This window comes from Peromyscus eremicus, chromosome 8a (genome assembly GCF_949786415.1).
Source record: "Peromyscus eremicus chromosome 8a, PerEre_H2_v1, whole genome shotgun sequence".
In the NCBI taxonomy this organism is placed as follows: domain Eukaryota; kingdom Metazoa; phylum Chordata; class Mammalia; order Rodentia; family Cricetidae; genus Peromyscus; species Peromyscus eremicus.
Window position 1 is genome coordinate 45,505,636 of NC_081423.1, and position 18,454 is coordinate 45,524,089.

General features: G+C 44.4%; 2 protein-coding genes across 4 annotated transcripts in view; one reads left to right on the top strand and one right to left on the bottom strand.

Moving 5' to 3' along the window:
- The window catches only part of Zswim7 (zinc finger SWIM-type containing 7), a 15,765-nt gene extending 9,098 nt beyond the window's left edge, over nucleotides 1–6,667 (bottom strand). Inside the window, exons 1-2 of the mRNA XM_059270867.1 lie at nucleotides 6,522–6,667; nucleotides 2,373–2,394 (exon numbers count right to left, since the gene is read on the bottom strand). Coding sequence (XP_059126850.1) covers nucleotides 2,373–2,394; nucleotides 6,522–6,597 — 98 coding nt within the window. The 5' untranslated portion in view covers nucleotides 6,598–6,667. The remainder of the gene's footprint in view (nucleotides 1–2,372; nucleotides 2,395–6,521) is intronic.
- A 66-nt stretch (nucleotides 6,668–6,733) lies between these two features.
- The window catches only part of Ttc19 (tetratricopeptide repeat domain 19), a 38,434-nt gene continuing 26,713 nt past the window's right edge, over nucleotides 6,734–18,454 (top strand). Inside the window, exons 1-7 of one of the 3 annotated variants that reach the window (XM_059270889.1) lie at nucleotides 6,734–6,951; nucleotides 7,055–7,161; nucleotides 8,767–8,877; nucleotides 9,310–9,348; nucleotides 10,058–10,114; nucleotides 10,771–10,832; nucleotides 15,770–15,864. In XM_059270889.1, coding sequence (XP_059126872.1) covers nucleotides 6,771–6,951; nucleotides 7,055–7,161; nucleotides 8,767–8,877; nucleotides 9,310–9,348; nucleotides 10,058–10,114; nucleotides 10,771–10,832; nucleotides 15,770–15,864 — 652 coding nt within the window. In that variant the 5' untranslated portion in view covers nucleotides 6,734–6,770. The remainder of the gene's footprint in view (nucleotides 6,952–7,054; nucleotides 7,162–8,766; nucleotides 8,878–9,309; nucleotides 9,349–10,057; nucleotides 10,115–10,770; nucleotides 10,833–15,769; nucleotides 15,865–18,454) is intronic. The other 2 variants (XM_059270888.1, XM_059270891.1) reach the window with 2 other exon arrangements.

Here is an 18,454-nt window from a genome sequence, read left to right on the forward strand (position 1 = left end):
ATTTCTTCCCTTTTCAGCCCTTCGGCAAGCACTCACGTATTCTCTTCCCTCTGTCTGAGCCCTCCCTCCTTCCTCTCCACCCTGGCACTGGAGACTGAACCTAGGGCCTCAGACATGCTCAGAACATACTCTTCCTCGGGACTACACCTGCAGCAGATCTCATGCTAATTTCTTGTTTCTTTCCTTTTAATGTTTTTGTATGTTATTATACGTGGAATGACCGTGTATATGTACCTATGCAGATACAGCACAGCTTATCAAGTTGAAGATATAACAGGTGTATTGCTTCATTTTCCCATAAACTAGTCTCACACATAACATTACTAGGAAGAATTGAGAAGGAACACTTGAATTTCTTATACCAAATACATGAAGATTTATTTAGTCAACATTTAGTCAACAAAATAAGGAAATGGAACCCACTAAAGAGCCTCTGAATCAGAGTTAACCATAGTTAGCTTCAATTATTTTAAAAATGGCTTTGTCTGCTTTATGACTTCTGTGAACATTTCTCAAATACCATATTCTTTTATTACTTTTGATGGCTATAAAAAATCTCTACTGTAAAAATGAATCATTTTTACTCTTCCCTAAACTATGTTTGAGTAGATGATTTCCAGCTTGTTTTGTTGTCATATTCAGCACTGGGTGAATCTGCTCCTTGTGAAATCTTTATGAACAGGACATTTACTTTCTTGGGAGACATTCTTACAAGTGGAATATCCAGGTCAAAGAATATGTATGTTTTAAAGCCGTATTGCCAGTTGCCAGGTGTGGTGGTTTGGATTGAGAATGCTCCCGTAGGTTCCTACATTTTAATTGCTTGATCCACAGTTGGTGGAACTGTTTGGGAAGGATTAGGAGTGTTGCCTTGTTGGAGGAGGTGTGTCACTGGGGGTAGACTTTGAGCTTTCCCAATGCCATTCCCAATTAGCTCTTTCTCCCTGCCTTGTGCTTGTGGATCAGATGTAAGCTCTCAGCTGCTTCTCTAGCATCATGCCTGTCTCCTTGCCTGCTGCCATTCTCCCTACCCTGATGGTCATGGACTCATCCTCTGAAATGATAAGCAAGCCCCCAATTAAATGCTTTCTTTTATAAGTTACCTTGGTCATGACAGTTTGCCACAGTAGTAGAAAAGTAGCTAAGACACCAGGTTACCTTCTACTATCTCTGACCACAGGGTATTACTTATCCCTTTCTCCATATTTTGTCAACATTTTTTCTATGGTTGCTAGTTTTATAGAAAAAAAATTATCTTTATTTTGCATTTTATGATGATTAGTAATATTTATCATTTCCCCTAAAAGTTTTTGGCTATTTGTATTCTTTTATTATTTGCCTATTTTCTATTTATTCATTTACTTAAAAAGATTTGCTTTATGTGTACATGCATGTGTCTTGAGTATATGCATGTGCACTGTATGTACAGATGCCCATGGAAGTGAGAAGAAGCAGGATATGAGGCTTTGTGAACCTCCTGATGTGTGTGCTGGGAACTAAACCAAAGGCTCTTAACCACTGAATCAGCTCTCCAAATCCTTATAAATCCTTAGGTTTTTTTCGGTTTTGTTTTTGTTTTGAAACAAGGTCTTGCATAGGTCAGACTGACTTCAAACTTCCAGTGTAGCTGAGAAGGACCTTGAACATCTGATCCTCATGCCTGCTACCTTCCAAGTGCTGGGATTACAATGTGCCACTGCTGTAGCATAATCCTTTTGTACACTGTAAATATGTACTGCTCTTATTATTAATAAAAAGCTGATTGGCCAATAGCTAGGCAGGAAGATATTGGGCAAGACAGCCTGAGACAGATTGAATGCTGGGATGAGGAAGGACAGAGTCAGAGGAGTCGCCAACCACATGGAGTACGAGCCGAGTCAGAAGCACATAATGGGATAGAGGTAAATACCATGAACCTCGGGACAGAACATAGATTAATAGAAATGAGTTAAATTGTAAAAGCTGGTCAGTAACAAGCCTGAGTTATTGGCCAAGCAATTGTAATTAATATAAGTGTCAGCATGGTTATTTGGGAGCCGCCTGCCAGGACAGGAAAACTCCATCTGTATGCCACCATGTCTATTTTGTTTATTTTATTTTAACATTAAAGAAAATGTATGTGTATGGGAGTTTTGCCTACATACAAGTCTGCACCATGTGTCTGCAGTGCCCACAGAGGCCAGAAGAAGATATTGGATCTCCCAGAGCTGGAGTTATAGGTGGTTGTGCGCCTTCTGAATAGAACTCTGGTCCTCTGGAATAGCAGCAAGCTATGACTCTAATCTTATTTTTTAAAACCAAGAAATGTACTGAAAGGATTTGGCTCTTAAAATGCAGTAACTTTTTAAAATCAAACAAGAATATGTACTTACGATGAGAGGTGTTCATCAGGAACTATAAAACAGGAAAGTGAATCATGTTAGACTTGTGGATACCAATATGATGCTACTACAACCACTATATGTAACAGAACCTTATATCCATTCTACTCCTTTCCCAAACCCCACTGAAACAACAACAAAAGGATTTATTTACTTATTTATTAAAACAATCATTAGTTCCCAGGGATGAGAAAGGCAGGGGAAACAACAGCTAAAACACACTGCAAACATACAGAGTGGACTATCACTTCCCAGACCCTAGCCATCTGGATCCGAAGCTAATGATAGGGAGAACCAAGCAGAAGTCTGATGCACATTCCAGAACCTACTACCCTCCTCCACAAGCCCCTCAAAAGAAACCTCAGAAACTCATGACACTAGGTATCTCTGGAAATGGGATCAGGCAGGAACTCTAAAATAAGACTCTGAGAATGGTCTAAGAAGGATCAGTCCCAGTAGGCATAGTAGTGCACACCGTTAATCTCAGCATAGAGGCAAGCATACCTCTGTGAGTTCAAGGCCAGCCTGGTCTACATATTGAGTTCCAAGACAGCCAAAACTATACAGACCATATCTCAAAATAATAATAATTAATAATAATAATAATAAAAAGATCAGTCCCAGTTCCTTTTTTAAAAAAGTTTTATTAATGAGTTATTTATTTTTATTTTATGTGCATTGGTATTTTTCCTGCATGTAGGTCTCTAGGAGGATGTTGGATCTCCTGGAAGTGGAATTACAGACAGTCGAGAGCTGCCATGTGGGTGAGGGGAATTGAACCCCAGGTCCTCTGGAAGAGCAGTCAGTGCTATTAACCTCTAAGCCATCTCTCCAGCCCCAGTTCCTTTTTTAGCTGTGGGTGGCTGTTGCTCCCTCAGTCTGGCCAGATGACCACTGATTTTCAAGAAAGGCTCTAATAGAGGATTTCTGGACTAGGAGAAAACACCAAAACCAGGAAGGCTTGGTGCTCTCTTCCTAACATGGCTCTTGTAAGATAAGCAATCAGCCCTCCTCTTCTTCCCTCTGCCACTGAGCTCTTCTCCCAGGCTGTCACCTTCTGGGCAAGAGACTCACTGGGGAACCTGATCAAGCCAACAGGAAATAACAATGGAATGGATGCTCCAGCTAAGAACCCAGTAAGAACCACAGTGACAGTCATCACCTGTAAGTCCTTGCTTGGGTCTTCTCCTCTTAAACATGACAAGTAAGAATTATCACAACAAAGTAGAAAGAAAACGAAAACAATGAAAGCAATCTATTGAGAGGAAACACTAGTCAGAGGGAAAGTTCTAACACCTATTACCATATCAGAACAAACAAACAAGCAATAGTAAAACAGGCATGAGGGGCAAGGTTTTTTTCAGCAGAAAAGTATAAATTAAGTATAACATCAGAAATAAAAACTTCATAGAAAATCTGGAAGATACAGTTGAAGGAAGTTCCCAAGAAGCAGAAGGACAATAAAGGGCATTCCATAACCAAGTGATAGGAATACTAGAAAGAAAAAACCAAACATCCATCAAGAGTGCCCACATGATGGGGTGGTAAACAAAAACAATGGCCCTTCTGTTAAGAGAGCTTGCTGCTCTCGAAGATGGCTGGAGTTCGGTTTCCAGCACCCATACCGGGTGGTTCTTACCTGCCTGTACTGCCAGCTCCATTGATCCAACACCCCCTTCTGGCCTCTGGGGGCTTCCTCACACATGTACATGGACACATGCAGACACACATAAATAAAAATGGAACTTGAACAAAATCTTATCAGAAGATTGAGAACCTGGGTCATAAACAAGTTATAACTAGCTCTCTGCACCCAAGGGAATCAACATCTGTGGACTAACACGAGGTAAAAATTGAGGGGCTGTAGTGATGGCTCAACAGTTAAGACCAGAAGTGTTCATGTCCCAGCGCCCTCATAGTCCAGTCCAAAGGGATCTGATGCCATCTTCTGGCCTCTGAGGGCACTGCATCCACATGAAACACACATTCAGGCAAAACACCCATACACACAAAATTTTTAAAAAAGAAATTGAAAAGCCAGACATACACCAGTAACTGAAACTCAGAACGCTCAGGCATGAACACTGTGAGCTCAAGGCTAGCCTGGGCTACAAAGAGACCATACAAAAAGAAACAGAAACCAGCACTGCCAACACCGCAACCCCCTGAGCCTCTACTAAACGTGCCATTCTTCTGTCATTCACTCTAAGCAACACAGGGTATCATCTACCTGCACAGCTCTGACACTGCAAAGGTCAACTTTGGGAGCAATCTAGAGTTGACTTAAAGCACAGTCAAGTACAGAGGAAAGTGAGTATGGGTTATATGTGATGTTACAAAAGGAACTTGTACATCAGTGATACTTACAATCAGTCCTCCATGGATACCTACAAACAACTGCAATTCAAACACCCAGAGAAAATAAAGGCCACAGACAAAATTCAGGAACAATGCTAGATGCAAAATGCTAGACGATTATGGAATAATGCTTTCAGATGTCTGAAGAAATGTTTCCAACCTTTTTCAGACATTCAAAGCCTCAAAAACACAGTTCTTGCCTCCTTCAGGAACCTACTTAAGTATGCACTTCATAAAATGAGACAGGAAACAATATAGAAGCGAATAAATAAGAGGAAAGAAAATGGTAGAACATGCTAAACAGAAGACCCCAAATGGGTAAGAGAATTCCCAGGACCATAATAGTGAAGGAAGATCACAGAAGCCAGCTGGGTCAGACACCTTCCAGTCCAAACCAGGCAAGTCAGCAGGCTCCTGGACAAACTTCTTTAGGAAAAATGGAACTGATAAAAAGTCTTTTAACCTTAACATTTTGAGTGGAGATTTGTAACAGTGGCAAAAATTTTGAGGTTTAAGTAAGCATACATATGTAAAAAGCTAAACAAGCATACAAAGCTAAGCTCAGGGAGACCAAGTTACACGGGAAAGGAAACCATAGCTTCCTACACGGCTCAGCTCCAACAAGCTCATACAACATGCACATGCAACCCGGACTTTTCTTCTGCAAGGTTACCAATGAAGAGCGGGGATTAGGAGGAACCAAGATTTCCAAACAGCAGGAAACGGCTCTACTGAAAGTCAGCAGGAATCATGACTCTGTTCCTGAGCCAGGGGCGTCAAGTGTCAGTGCGGTCCCCCTCAGTTGTTGGCATATGGATTAACCCATTCTCACCAAACAGCCCGGTACTGGCAATGTTCCTGTAAAGCTCAGAACACCTACGGTCAAATCCAGGAAGCAAGAGCTCACTCACAACAGACTGACACCCTCACAACTTTTCTGGAACGAAAACGTGTTTGAATACCTGGATGGCCGAATCTGAGAACATTATTTTTCTCACGCCTTTAAAGCAGTAACTCAAACCCTTTCACAGAGCACAGTGAATGGATAATAGCAGTTTTGAGCTCGAATTTGACTTATTTAGAGGCGCCATTTTTGGAAGAGTGCTGATTAGTCTACATTCTACAAGAATCCCGCCCTGTCCTCCCCTCTCCCGTTTTAGAGACAAGTCTCCAGTAGCCCATCAGGCCTAGCACTATGTAGCTGAGGCTGACTTTGAACTTCTGATTGTCTCCATTTCCCAAGTGCGGCGATTCCAGCCTTGTGCCTGGTCTTAAGCGGTGGTGGTGATCCACGGCGGCTCAATGCGTGGCTAGGCAAGCGGTCTTCTAGCTGAGCTACCTAGTAGATCTCCTACTGCTGTGCAAAAATACATCGTTTGGTCATTTCGCTGAAGACAGGCATAGGGCGCCCTCTGCTGGCCACCGGCAAAAAGTATTTTTCAACTGCTAGGTGTTTAGGTTTTGAGACCCTGGAATAGTTTTCTAAACAAAGTATACCATAGCATTATGATTAAACCTTGCGTCACGGATTGTGGAAAAAGATTTTGAGTAGCTCAAAACTGCCTACGCTTCTGCCATTCCGAATCCCTGGCCCCTGCCTACTCCTAGGGTGTACGCAGCGGCTCTCTCCAGCACCCGGGGTTCCCACCGGCCCGCTCGCACCCCGGGGATCTAACGTCTTAGTCCCTCCAATTCCTGTGTTCAGTGAAACGCCCTCACGAGCACAGGCTTTAGAAGCAGAACCGTGCGGGGTAAGAATAAACAAGCCCTCGGGGGCCGTACTTCTCGCGCCGTCCCGCACGGCGGCGGCCATCTCGCTCAGGAGCTCCTCCACGACCTCCGGCAGCGTGGCGGCCATGGCGCGCCGCCCGCGTCTCTCCTCCGCGGCGCAGCGAACGCCTCGCGCGCCCCAGGCCTGGAGGCGGGGCGGGGCGGGGCGGCGTGACGTCAGCAGACGTCACCGCGCATGCGGGCAGGCGGGGCGTCACGGGCCAGCCGCGGTCGGTGGAACGCCGGGGACGCGTCGGCAGCATGTTCCGGCTGCTGCGCTGGCGTCTGGGCCGAACCCTGCTGCGGGCCGCGGGCCGCCGGTGCGGAGGCTGCTCGGCGCGCCTGCTGCCCGAGCGGGCGGGCGACACGGGGCCGGGCGCCGGGGGGCTGCGGGGCCGAGGCGCGCCGGCGCGGGGCCAGGGACTGCTGCCGCTGTTAGCAGGTGAGCGGCGCGCTCCCGGGCGGGGCCGGGCCGGGCGGCGGGCCGGGCGGCCCCGGGCGGGGGCGCGGGCCGGTCCCGGTGACCTCTGAGCCGCTTCTTGCAGCGTTCGCCTGGTTCGCGCGGCCCACGGTGGCGCGGGAGCCGCCGGAAGAGGAGGACGCGGCAGACGAGGCGGAGGCCGAGATCATCCGGCTCCTGAAGCGAGCCAAGGTGAGGGGGCTCGGTCGGGCGCGCGCGCGCTCGCTCTGCTCCTCTTCCCCGGGGCCGGAGATGGATTGGCCCCAGGTGGAAGGTTGGGCTCCGTCCAGGCTAGTCCGTGGTGGCTCCTGCGGCAGAACCGCTGCAGTCGTGAGTGCAGGTGGAGACGGCACCCTCGCATTTCTCTGTCGTCCGAACGTACTGATGATTGAAGATGTTTTGCGGGGGTGGTTTTAATCAGCTAACCAGCCTAGCTGAAATTACATTTCGTGCACAGTATACGCTTGACGCCCCGAAGATGCAGTTTAGTGCTGTTTATGTCTCTTGGTTCGCGTCTAAATCTGTTTCTCCGCATTCGTTTACATTTTCTATCCAGGTTTAGTTCATCTCTTCCAATGGGTTCAGTATCGGCTTAATGCCATCAACGTCCAAATTTGTGTTCACATACTGTGTGCCATTCACATGCTGTCTCTGTTGTGATGCCCCAGCTACCTCAGACTTAGCACGCTCCGAACTAAGAACTTATTCTTAAATGCCTCCCCCCAGATATGTTCCTAAACAGTCTTCTCTTTACCAACGGAAAAACCAGCCTGAAAAAAAAAAAATCATAGTGGTTCTTGAAGTGCGTTTTTGATTAGTCCCAGTTACACAGCAATACTCACAGTGCCATCAAAATCAAAACACTTCTCAACCCCGCCTCCATTTCCCCCGGCCTTCCCCACAGTGGTCGTGTTCTCATGCCCCACTGTAATCCTTTCTCCATGCAGCAATCTGAGGGATGCTTTGAGAATGTAAACCAGAGCATAGTGCCTTCTTGCCTGATAATTGAGTGACTTCTCACCCTGTCTGTGAGGAAACAAACCTGTCATGGGCTGCAGGACTGGAAGTGATCTAAGCCAGCTGTCACCCTCCTGTGGCAGTAACTCTGTGACTCACTGTCCTTCCTTGCATTTCTTCTGAGGAACCGTTCTTTCCAGCCTGTAGGAGCCTCATTATCTCTGTTGGGGTCATTCTTCTGTCCATTTTGTTATTTGGACAAATAATTCTAATCTCCTTACCTCATTTTTACTCTCATTTTCTTGAACGGTTCCCTGATTTCGTTGATGAGATCCCCTTGTTCTTTGTGTTGTTTTTCTTCATTGCTTTTCTCATGCGTTTTACTTAAGCCTGCTTGTTCTCTGTGGTCCCTTATAATCTACAGGAAGAGGAAAGGAAAGTGAAAGGCAAGCAGCTTCCTTGTAAAGTAAATACAGTGTCAGGTGAGGTGGCACACACCTTGGGCCACAGCACTCAGGAGGCAGAGGCAGGCAGATCTCTGTAGGTTTGAAGTCAGCCTGGTCTCTGTCTCAGGAGGAGGAAAAAACTAGAGATTGCTCACCTTTCTTCTGTCTGGTCTGTTAGTCAAAACTTTGTTGTTACATGAGCACACCTAGATGCAAGGAGGCTGGTCTGTCTGTCCACCTCTGTCAGCGTGGTACCTGGACATGGTGGGGATTCAGGAAATAGATGATGAGCCAATAACTTCCTTACCGTATGACGATATGTCTACTCTGGAGCAGCGTGCACACCTGCTCTCCTTACCTTTCATTTACCGTTTTCTTTGTCTTCTCTTTTTAGTTGAGCATGATGAAAGATGAGCCAGAAGCAGCGGAGCTAATTTTGCATGATGCTCTTCGCCTTGCGTATCAGAGTGACAACAAGAAAGCCATCTCTTACACTTACGACTTGGTAACTCCTCTGACCAGTTTGAGCTCTTGATGAGGAAGGGTGGATGCTGACAGAGTGCTCCTCCTATTTTATTTCCTGACTCCCAAGATATCCCGAAGGAAGGTTCTTGTTTCCTATTGGTTTTAGTTTGTGTATCCTCTACGGAGTCACTTATAATTTCAGACCAGAAAGAAACAGCTGTCTTAGTGTTTTTCTCTTCAGTGTTGAGTAGATCTGGGTTTAGTTGCTTCCAACAGAATGTATAAAATAAGTTCTGTGCTTCTCTCATTGCTGTATTGAGCTACAAGATTGACTGGTGACAGAGTTTCTCTGATTTGAACTTTTTTTTTAAGATTGTGAAAACAGGAAAGAATCTTTCACTTAAAGTTTTTTTTAAAATCTGTGTGAATTGCAGTGCTCTGAATTGAACAGCTATTTATAATTTGTTTTCAGATGGCCAACTTAGCATTTATCCGAGGGCAACTTGAAAATGTAAGTCAATCACTCTGTAATATCTTGAATTGGTAACTCCTGAAGGGAACTGTAACAGTAAGGGTATGTTATTCCTCAAAAAGGTCCCCAAAGCACAGTGACTCAAGATACAGGTATGTTTCTTTTTAATTGATTAGCCCACGGGTAGGCCAAAGAGTAAAAGCAGATTAGGCATCTCTGTTGTGTGGTTCATCTTAAGGTATGTCTTCATCTGCGTGAGTGAGCTGACTCATGCAGCCTGAGGGAAGGGAAAAGGGGAGAATTCGGTGCAAGCAGCATCCTTGTGAAATGTCTTAAAGGTGTTGACATTCTCTGCCTGTTACTATTAGCCAGAACTTAAGTCAGTGGTATGATCACACCTAATTGTAAGGAAAGCTGATTCAAAAATGGAGGATATTTTAAAAACTTGATAGGGTGAATATTAGGGTTCAGTTTCCAGCCTGTCACATTGGTTCAGGTGATTAATCTCTTAAAGTTAGTTTCCACTCATCACAGGGTACTTTAAGGTACAGAGATGTGAGGTCTTGATCTTTTGGTCCCTTTATAAGAGTTTCAATGCTCCCTATATTTGTGTGTGTGTGTGTGTGTGTGTGTGTGTGTGTGTGTGTGTATGTGTGTGTGTGTGTGTGTGTTCGTGCATGCACATTAGATTGGTACTTATAAACAAGGGTCATATATAGATGGTTTAAAAAAATCCTTATGCTTTTAGGCAGAACAACTTTTTAAAGCAACCATGAGCTACCTGCTTGGAGGAGGTATGAAACAGGTAAGGACACTGTCTAATATTGCCTCCTCGTGGAAGCCGCTAAGGAAAAGTCCCTTCGGGGTTTCTGTGGCTGTGATAAACACCATGGGCAAAAGAAACTTAGGGAAGAAAGGGTTTATTTCATCTTAAACAGTCCATCACTGAGGGAAGTCTGGGCAGGAACCTGGAAGCAGGAACAGAAGCAGAGGACATGGAGAACTGCTTCTGACTGGCTTGCTTTCTGTGGCTCACTCAGCCTGCTTTCTTATACCACCCACAGTGAGCTGGACACTCCCCCAGCAGTCATTAATCAGTAAAATGCCCCGCAGACTTCTGTACATACAGTCTGATGGAGGCATTTTTCTCAATTGAGGTTCCTTTTTTCAGATAACTGTAGCTTGTGTCTAGTTGACCAAAAAAACAACCAGGATACCCTGTAGCCCCAGGCCTAACACATAGGTACTTTGACCAAAAAAGTGGTTATTTCACCCTTAGGCCTGTAAAAAATGGCTAGTATTTCAGATTCTGAGTGATGATTGCCAAAGAATTCATAGTTGGTTAATTCCTTTAAAGGAAGAAATACTGGCTTTGAGGCCAAATTCAGTAGAGAAGTTGGAAATACTCCATAAGAAAATTTTACTTTTCATGAAATTCCTTGTTTTTTTTGGTACCAACAGGAAGACAATGCGATTATTGAAATCTCTCTGAAGCTGGCCAGTATCTATGCTGCTCAGAATAAGTAAGTATGATCAGAATATAGATGTGGCAGTAACCAGGTAGTAGAGTGATGAGCAGAACACTCAGACCTTGGGGTTTTATAGAATCTTAAATTTACCTGTCAATCATCCAGGAATGGAGTGTCACCCTCAGGGTTGTGTTTCCCATCTTCGTAGTTTGGAGGCCTTTCCGGTTTCCCTCCTTCTGTTTCTGTTTACCTGGGCAGAACGCAGCCCTCCTCCCTGTAACTGCACTGATAGCTAGTCAGATACTTGATTCTTGCTTGAAATGAGAAGGGAAGTGGAGTGAGACCTGTAGTTAACTCTTCCTAGACGCAAAGGGAACAGTGTAAAAAGTACCACAGCGTAATAGACACAAAGAAACCACTCTGCTGCTACCAGCCAAAGAGGAAGTTAAGTATGAGGTTAAATGGTGAGGATTACTCTTGGGTTATCTCTGGCTCAGCTTACTATCCGTTCTGGAAAATAAGTGTTGTCTCAGTTAGGTTTTCTTTTGTTGTGTTAAAACATGACCAAAAGCAACTTGGGAAGGAAAGGGTTTATTTGGCATGTATATATGGAGGGAAACCAAGGCAGGAACTCAAAATGGACAGGAACCTGGAGGCAGGAACTTAGGCAGATGCCATGGAGGGGTACTGCTTACTGCTTTGCTCAGCCTGATTTCTTAGAGCACCCAAGACCACCAGTCCAGGGTGGTGCCATCCACATCAGTCACTAAGAAAATGCCCCACATGTTCATCTACAACCCACTTAATGGAGGCATTTTCTCAGTTGAGGTTCCCTCCTCTTAGATAACTCTAGCTTGTATCTAGTTGTCATAAAGGTAACCAGCACAAGTGGCTGTACGTGGAATTAGACGTTTTGTTTCAGTGTCTTCAGAGCATGTGGAAGTAATCATTGGTAGGATTTTGGAGGAGGTATAGCCAGTGGCAGAGGGAAGTCTGTATATGGAAGTTAGGAATTAGGTTTAAAAATAGTAGATAAGGTCTTGTTTTGTTTTTGTTTTTGTTTTTTGTTTTTTGTTTTTTTTAAATTCATTTTAGAGACAGGGCTTCTTTATGTTGCGCTGGCTATCCTGGAACTCGCTATGTAGACCAGGCTGGCCTCAAACTCATACTTGTCTCTGCTTCCTGAGTGCTGGGATTAAAGGTGTGTACCATCACAAGTGACCCTAAATTCTTGTAAAGAAGAAAAGGCCCATCAGCTAGATGGAAGGCTTTAGGAAACAGTTTAGATGTTGCTAAAAGCTAGAAACCCATGAGGCCTTAAGGACCCTTGTCTTAGATATCTTTTGCTGTGATAAAATACAGTCTATTGAGGGAAGCCAAAGCAGAGAGTTGAGGCAGGAACTGAAGCAGAAGCCTTGGAGGAGTGATGCCTACTGGCTTGCTTTTCTTGGCTCGCTCAGTTTGCTTTCTTATATACCCCAGGACTGTCTGCCTTGGGTAACACTACCCACAGTGGGCTGGGCCCTGCCATGTCAATTGTCGATCAAGGAAATGACGCCCCCCCCACACACACACACACAAATTTGCTTACAGGATAATCTAATGGATAATCTCCTCAGCTGAGAGTCCGTCCTTAACTCTAGATTGTGTCATGGTGACAAAAAAAAATAGCATGATTGACCCCTCGTCTCCTTGACAGACACACATCACTGTTCACATGGAACCTTTCCTAGTGCACTTGTCCCCAAGAAGTCATATTAATGTTATTGTCACAAAATAAAACAATCTTTTTTGAGACAGGGTCAGCCCTAGCTGTTCTGATACTCACTGTGTAGACCAGGCTGGCCTCTGCTATCTGAATGCTGGAATTAAAGGTGTGTATTGTCACGCCTGGCCTAAAACATAACATAACTTTAAAAATTGTACAGTCTTAAAAAAAAAATTCAAATGCTTTCAAATTCAGCCACTTTAAAACATCCAACTGTGGGTTTCTGTAAAACCAAAGTAAGTTCCGTACTTTCTATTCTAAGGGAAGAACCAGGGCACAGTTATGATCAAATCAAAGCAAAACCCAATTCTTCTCATAAGTATAAATAGCTGTTATATTTGAGACTCAAGATCTGGTCTCCAAAGGGTTGGGCAGCTCCAGCTCTTCCTCCCCTCCATTCATAGCGTATAAGCTTGGGTCAGCTCCACTCCACAGTTGCTCCTGTCCTTGGCAGTTGTCCTATGATATTAATCTCCAATATGCTGGGGTCTTCACTGCAACTGAGGCTGCACTTTCACCATGTGCAGGGACTCCACCCTTGCCATGCAGGGCCAAAGCTGTTACCCATGACCCTTTCATGTCTTCAAAACCAGTACTACCTGGGTGACTCTTACCAAGTTTGGCTGCCAGCACGAGATGCAGCCTTGGCTCCCTCTGGACCACAGCTTCCATGTGTTGACCCTCAGGAAACAGCTCCAGAGTATTTCACCTCAGTGATACTGGTAGTAAAGTCACCCTAATGTCTCAGCTTTGACTAAGTGCCATTGACTGTTCCAGCAAAGCACAGGCTTCCCTTCATGGGAATGGTGCTGGTCTTCTGTAATCACAGCTGATTCTTCAGCTTCAGCTGATGAGAAACCACAGATTTTTTTTTTTTTTTTTTTTTTTTTGATTTTTCTAGACAGGGTTTCTCCGTGTAGTTTTGGTGCCTGTCCTGGATCTCGCTCTGTAGACCAGGCTGGCCTCGAACTCACAGAGCTCCACCTGGCTCTGCTAGGATTAAAGGCGTGCGCCACTACCATCTGGCGAAATCACAGATTCTTACTACAAAAAAGCATCCAAACGGCTCTGACAGTCCTTGTTTCCCTCTGAAACATCCCAGGTCAGGCCTCATTCGTCTGCATCTCTTTAGCATTCCTGTCTTCCATTCCTATCTTCCATGCTACCACAACAGCCTGTTAAGTTCTGAGCATTGAGTGACTTTCCCAGACTAAAGGTTCAGTGTCCTTCCACAGTTGCCCCCAAACAATGTGACCAGGTCTGTCAGCCATACCTCATGGTCCTGGTACCAATTTACGTCTTAGTCGGGGTTGCTTTTGCTATAGTCAAACACCGTGACCAAAAGTGACTTGGGGAGGAAAGGGTTTATTTTATTTTATAACTGTTAGGTCACACAGTATCACTGTAGAAGTCATGGCAGAAATTCAAAGCAGAAACCTAGAGGCTGGAACTGAAGCAGAAGCCCTGGAGAAACACTGCTTACTGGTTTGCCCACCTTGGCTTGCTCAGTTTGCTTTCTTATATACCTTAGAATCACCTGGTGTAGGCACCACCCATATCAATCATCAGTCCGGAAAATGCCCCACGTGTTTGCCTCCGAAGCTGGTATAAGGGCATTGTTTCAGCGGTTCCTTGGTTCTAGATGACAGAACGGTACCCGGCACGGCCTTTCATTTGTCTCTAGGTAGAGTGCGAGGGCGGGCACAGAGGATGTAAATCAGGAACATCTCCAGAGTTCTATTTTGGGAGTGGGTTTAGAGAGAGAAGTAAGGCTGGTTTCCTTTAGATTTTTAGCTGCTGCAGAGGTTAATGCCCGAGATTTGATGTCACATCAACCTGGATGCAATTCAAAAAAGTTGCTCTTTGTGGTAAAGGTCCCAACTCTGACCTCTGTTCTAGTCAACAACTCCATTTTTGTCAGCCTTCTTAGTTTCTCTGAATGTTGATTGGGTACTAGATAGGCTGGAACTTCTGTGGGACTTTGACTTCGAGTCTCTGGGTTTTGAGATGGGGGCTTGTTTTGTAACATAGGCTAGCCTGGGTTACAGACATAAAACACAACATAGCTCTTGACTTAAATCTTGAGTTTCAAGTTTGACTGGTGCCAGAGAACATTGCAGTTGTGGCTACTCTTGATAGTAGCATCCTACAGGTCTAGATGTTAATGATGTCTCAGTTCCTCTGACAAGTAGAAGTTCAAAGCAAATAAATGATGAATGCTGAAAAATAAGAAAGGTTCATAAGTCTGACGGAGCTGAAAGCTTTTACAGTATCTATTAACAATTAGTACTTAAGTTGCTTTACTTTTTTCATGTTGTTTTGTTAATGGAAGCATGAGATAAGAAAACACTGACTGAGTGTTGGGGTGTAGCTCAGTGTTGGAGTGCTTGCCTAGCATATTTGAGGCCCTGGGTACTGCAGGAAAAGGCCGAGATAGGGAGTTGTCTGTAGACCTTTTACTTGGACAGCATCTTGTGGCAGCCTCTCTTACCATGGGGCTGGAGGCGTCTCTTCTACCAAGGTTTGGGACTGGAGAAGGAAGAAGATGCTTTATTCTGAGAATAAAGCAGAACAGTGGCTCATCAGATCCTTCCTGGCAAAGTACTAGAGGATAAAGCATGAACTTCACAATGTCAGTTGTGGTAAGAAAGTAGAACCAGTGTGAAAGAGCAAGAACTGGAGTTGAAGAAGGAATTTCTTCATGTTCCTCTGCATCTCTGTAGAAGCTATCCAGCATCGATCTGGGTGCTTGTGTGTCTCCTCAGTTCATCTCAGGGCCCAGGACGGTCGTCAAGCCCTCCCGTGTCATAGCTAGTATTTTTTCCATAGAATAAATGTCAAATAAGGCAAAACACAGCTTGAGAGAAATGTTCAGCCCCCAGAGTTTCCCAGAAGTGCATGATGGCAACAGTTGGGAACCTCTGGGCCAGGAGTCTGAGCCTCAGGGTGGGGCTTTGCCATGTGGAGAGACAGACTTGAAACTCTGTAGTGGGAGATAAGGAAAGACTAGGGGTTATACAGCAGTGAAAATGTTGGCAGCATCCCTTAATTAAATAAATGACTTAAAAGCAAACAGACTTTGGGGAAATGCAGATTGACAGCCCAGAGATAGATACAAACTTCCCCCTATTGATAATGCTTAGACCAGAGCTATAACTATGAGGATAAAGAGGAGTTGAGAAAAGGTGAGCACAGCTGATTGATTGTTGATACTTGTTTCCAGACAGGAATTCGCCCTTGCTGGCTATGAATTCTGCATTGCAACTCTAGAGGAAAAAATTGAAAGAGAGAAGGAATTAGCAGAAGATGTTATGTCAGGTAGGAAAATTGACTTGTCTAGGTGTTGGGTTTTCTCCACAAAGGTTTCCATTGCTGGATGTTCATTAAGGGAAAGAGCCCATGTTGTGGGAGGGCAAATTATCCGTTCTGGGAAGTAAGTGGCTATGACGATGCCACTTGAAGTAGGGTGTTTGTTTAAATGACTAGGCCTCTTAGGTGGCAGGTTGATAATTTCTCTGCTAATTTCTGCTACATTTGTAATCTTTGGAAATTGATAAATACAAAGGCAAGTCTTTTCTTTTTGTTCAGTCACTTCTTAAAATATAGCTGAATGGGAGAGCACTTGCCTGCCAGGTACAAATCCTTAGATTAGGGAAAGAAAGAAAATGAATCTAAATATACAGCAGGTTAAGGAAAGAGAAAGTTCATATTCATGCAGGCTATCTGCACTCAGGAAGGCTGAGAGCATTAGTTGGGGTGGGTGGGTGGGAAGCTTTCAAGTTCTGTATTTCTTCCTTTCTTTTTTTTCTTTTTGAGATAGGATTTCATGTAGTCCTGGCTGGCCTGGAGCTTGCTATGTAGACCTCTAATTCTGAGATAACACCTGTGTCTGCCTCTTGAGGCTCAGATTAAAGGTGTATGCCTCTACATTCGGCTTTTGCTTGGGTTTCTTACTTGATTTGAAGTACTAGGAATTTGCAGATTTCACATTCATGGAGAAACTTGTTACATACTGACTCCGTGCCAAGAGGTAGCAAGATGCTAGGAGACCATGAACAAAAGCATGAGACCATGAGACCAAAGCAAAGCTCCTGGGAAGAGTTGTCTGTGCCTTGAAATCTTCTAATTCTCTGTTGAACATAGATTTTCTTCACCACCACTCCACAATGTCACCAAGTTCTAGCACTTAACTGTCTTACCATTAGTAGCTCTGACTCATGGGATCACTGCCGTCTCCTACAGGAAACAATATCCTTTGACTTCTGGGGCATCTCATTGGTCTTTTCCCTACTTCATCCCTATTTCCAGATAGTGACTGGCCTCAGAGGTGTCTTATCCTCTTTTTCCTCTGGCTCACACCCTAGGAAATGTCATGTAGTCCCATAACATTGAACTATTATATTTATACCTCCCAGCTGGCACCAAGACAGCACTTATGGGTCTGGTCTTATATTTGAGTATACTGTTTAATGGTTTTCCAACATTAGATATGTGCAAAATAGGTCTCTTCATTTCTGCTGCTCAAAAGTTTCTTCACTGGTCAGCCCCAGGTTAGTAAGTGACACCAGCATTTACCCAGTAGCTTTGGCAGAGAACCTAAGAATTTTCTGTGGTTTCTTCCTTATACCTAGTCTACCAACAAGTTATATTAGATCAACTATGAAAATTCATCCACATTAGACTACATCTCTCACCCTCTTACCCACTGCTTCATGGAGGTCATCATCCTTGTGGCCTGCATGCTGATCTCAGTTTTCTTGCTTCCTTCCCTTTACTCCCTCAATTAATCTGTTGTCCACGTAGCAGGCAAACTAATCTTTTACACCCTATTGCTTCGTTATTGCCTTTAGAATAAATTCACGATCCTCACAAGGATTCATGACCTGGCTTCCACCTGCTTCTGTGGCTTCATTATCTTCTCTTCCCTGCTCATTTCACTGGCCATATTACTCTTTTCCCTGCTCTTGCAAATCTCAAGCCCATATCATCTCAAGGCCTTTTCATTCAATATGCCTTTCCCTAGACTGCTCTCACACTGCCTCACTTCATTCAAGTCTGTTCAGTGTCTTCCTCAGAGGCCTGTCCTAACACAGGCATCTTTCCCATCTTGGTATCACTCAATCTCTGTCCTTTAACTGTTCTCTGCCATCCTTGAAGTAGTATATTGAAGTGTGGGTGTTGGGTGCTTGTGTCTGTATTAGCAATAGAAGTACATTGTTTTGTACAACTCTTTAGTATTTATCTTCTCTACCAAAAAGAAATCAAGATGCCATCTGTTGTATTAAATCCTTAGTGCCCGGAAGAGTGCCTAGCATCTAACGGGCTCAGTAATTACTGAAAGAACACAAAGCTTGGCAAAGAGCAGCAAGTAAATACAGTTCAGTGCAGTTTGGAAGAGCTTGAATAAACCCAGAGAAGGTATGAATGAGGCCCAGTCACAGAGTATTAGTCATTCATTGTCCACATCCTTGCCATTGTGCATTGGAATATTACTAGTATCTAATCCTGCTTCTTTCTCTCTCCCTCCCTGCCCACTCTCTCTCCCCCATCTCCCCTTTTCTTCCTTCCCCCCTTCTCTGTCTCTGTCTCAGATGGGATATTGCTGTATAGGCCAGACTGGCATCACATTTAAGGTACTCATTCTTCCTCAGCCTCTTCACTAGTGTGAGCCATTGTCAGTGGCCCTTGATTTAATCCCTGTCTGTCTGTCTTTCTCACTTACTCTGTCCAGGGTCTCATGTATCCCAGGCTGGCCTTAAACTTACTATATAGCCCAGGATGACTTTATATTTCTCATTGTCCTGCCTCCACCTTCTGAGTGCTAGGATTCTACCATATTGGTTTCTGTTGTCCTGTGGATGGAACTCAGAGCTAGGCAAGCCCTTTACCAAATGATCTGAATTTTTAA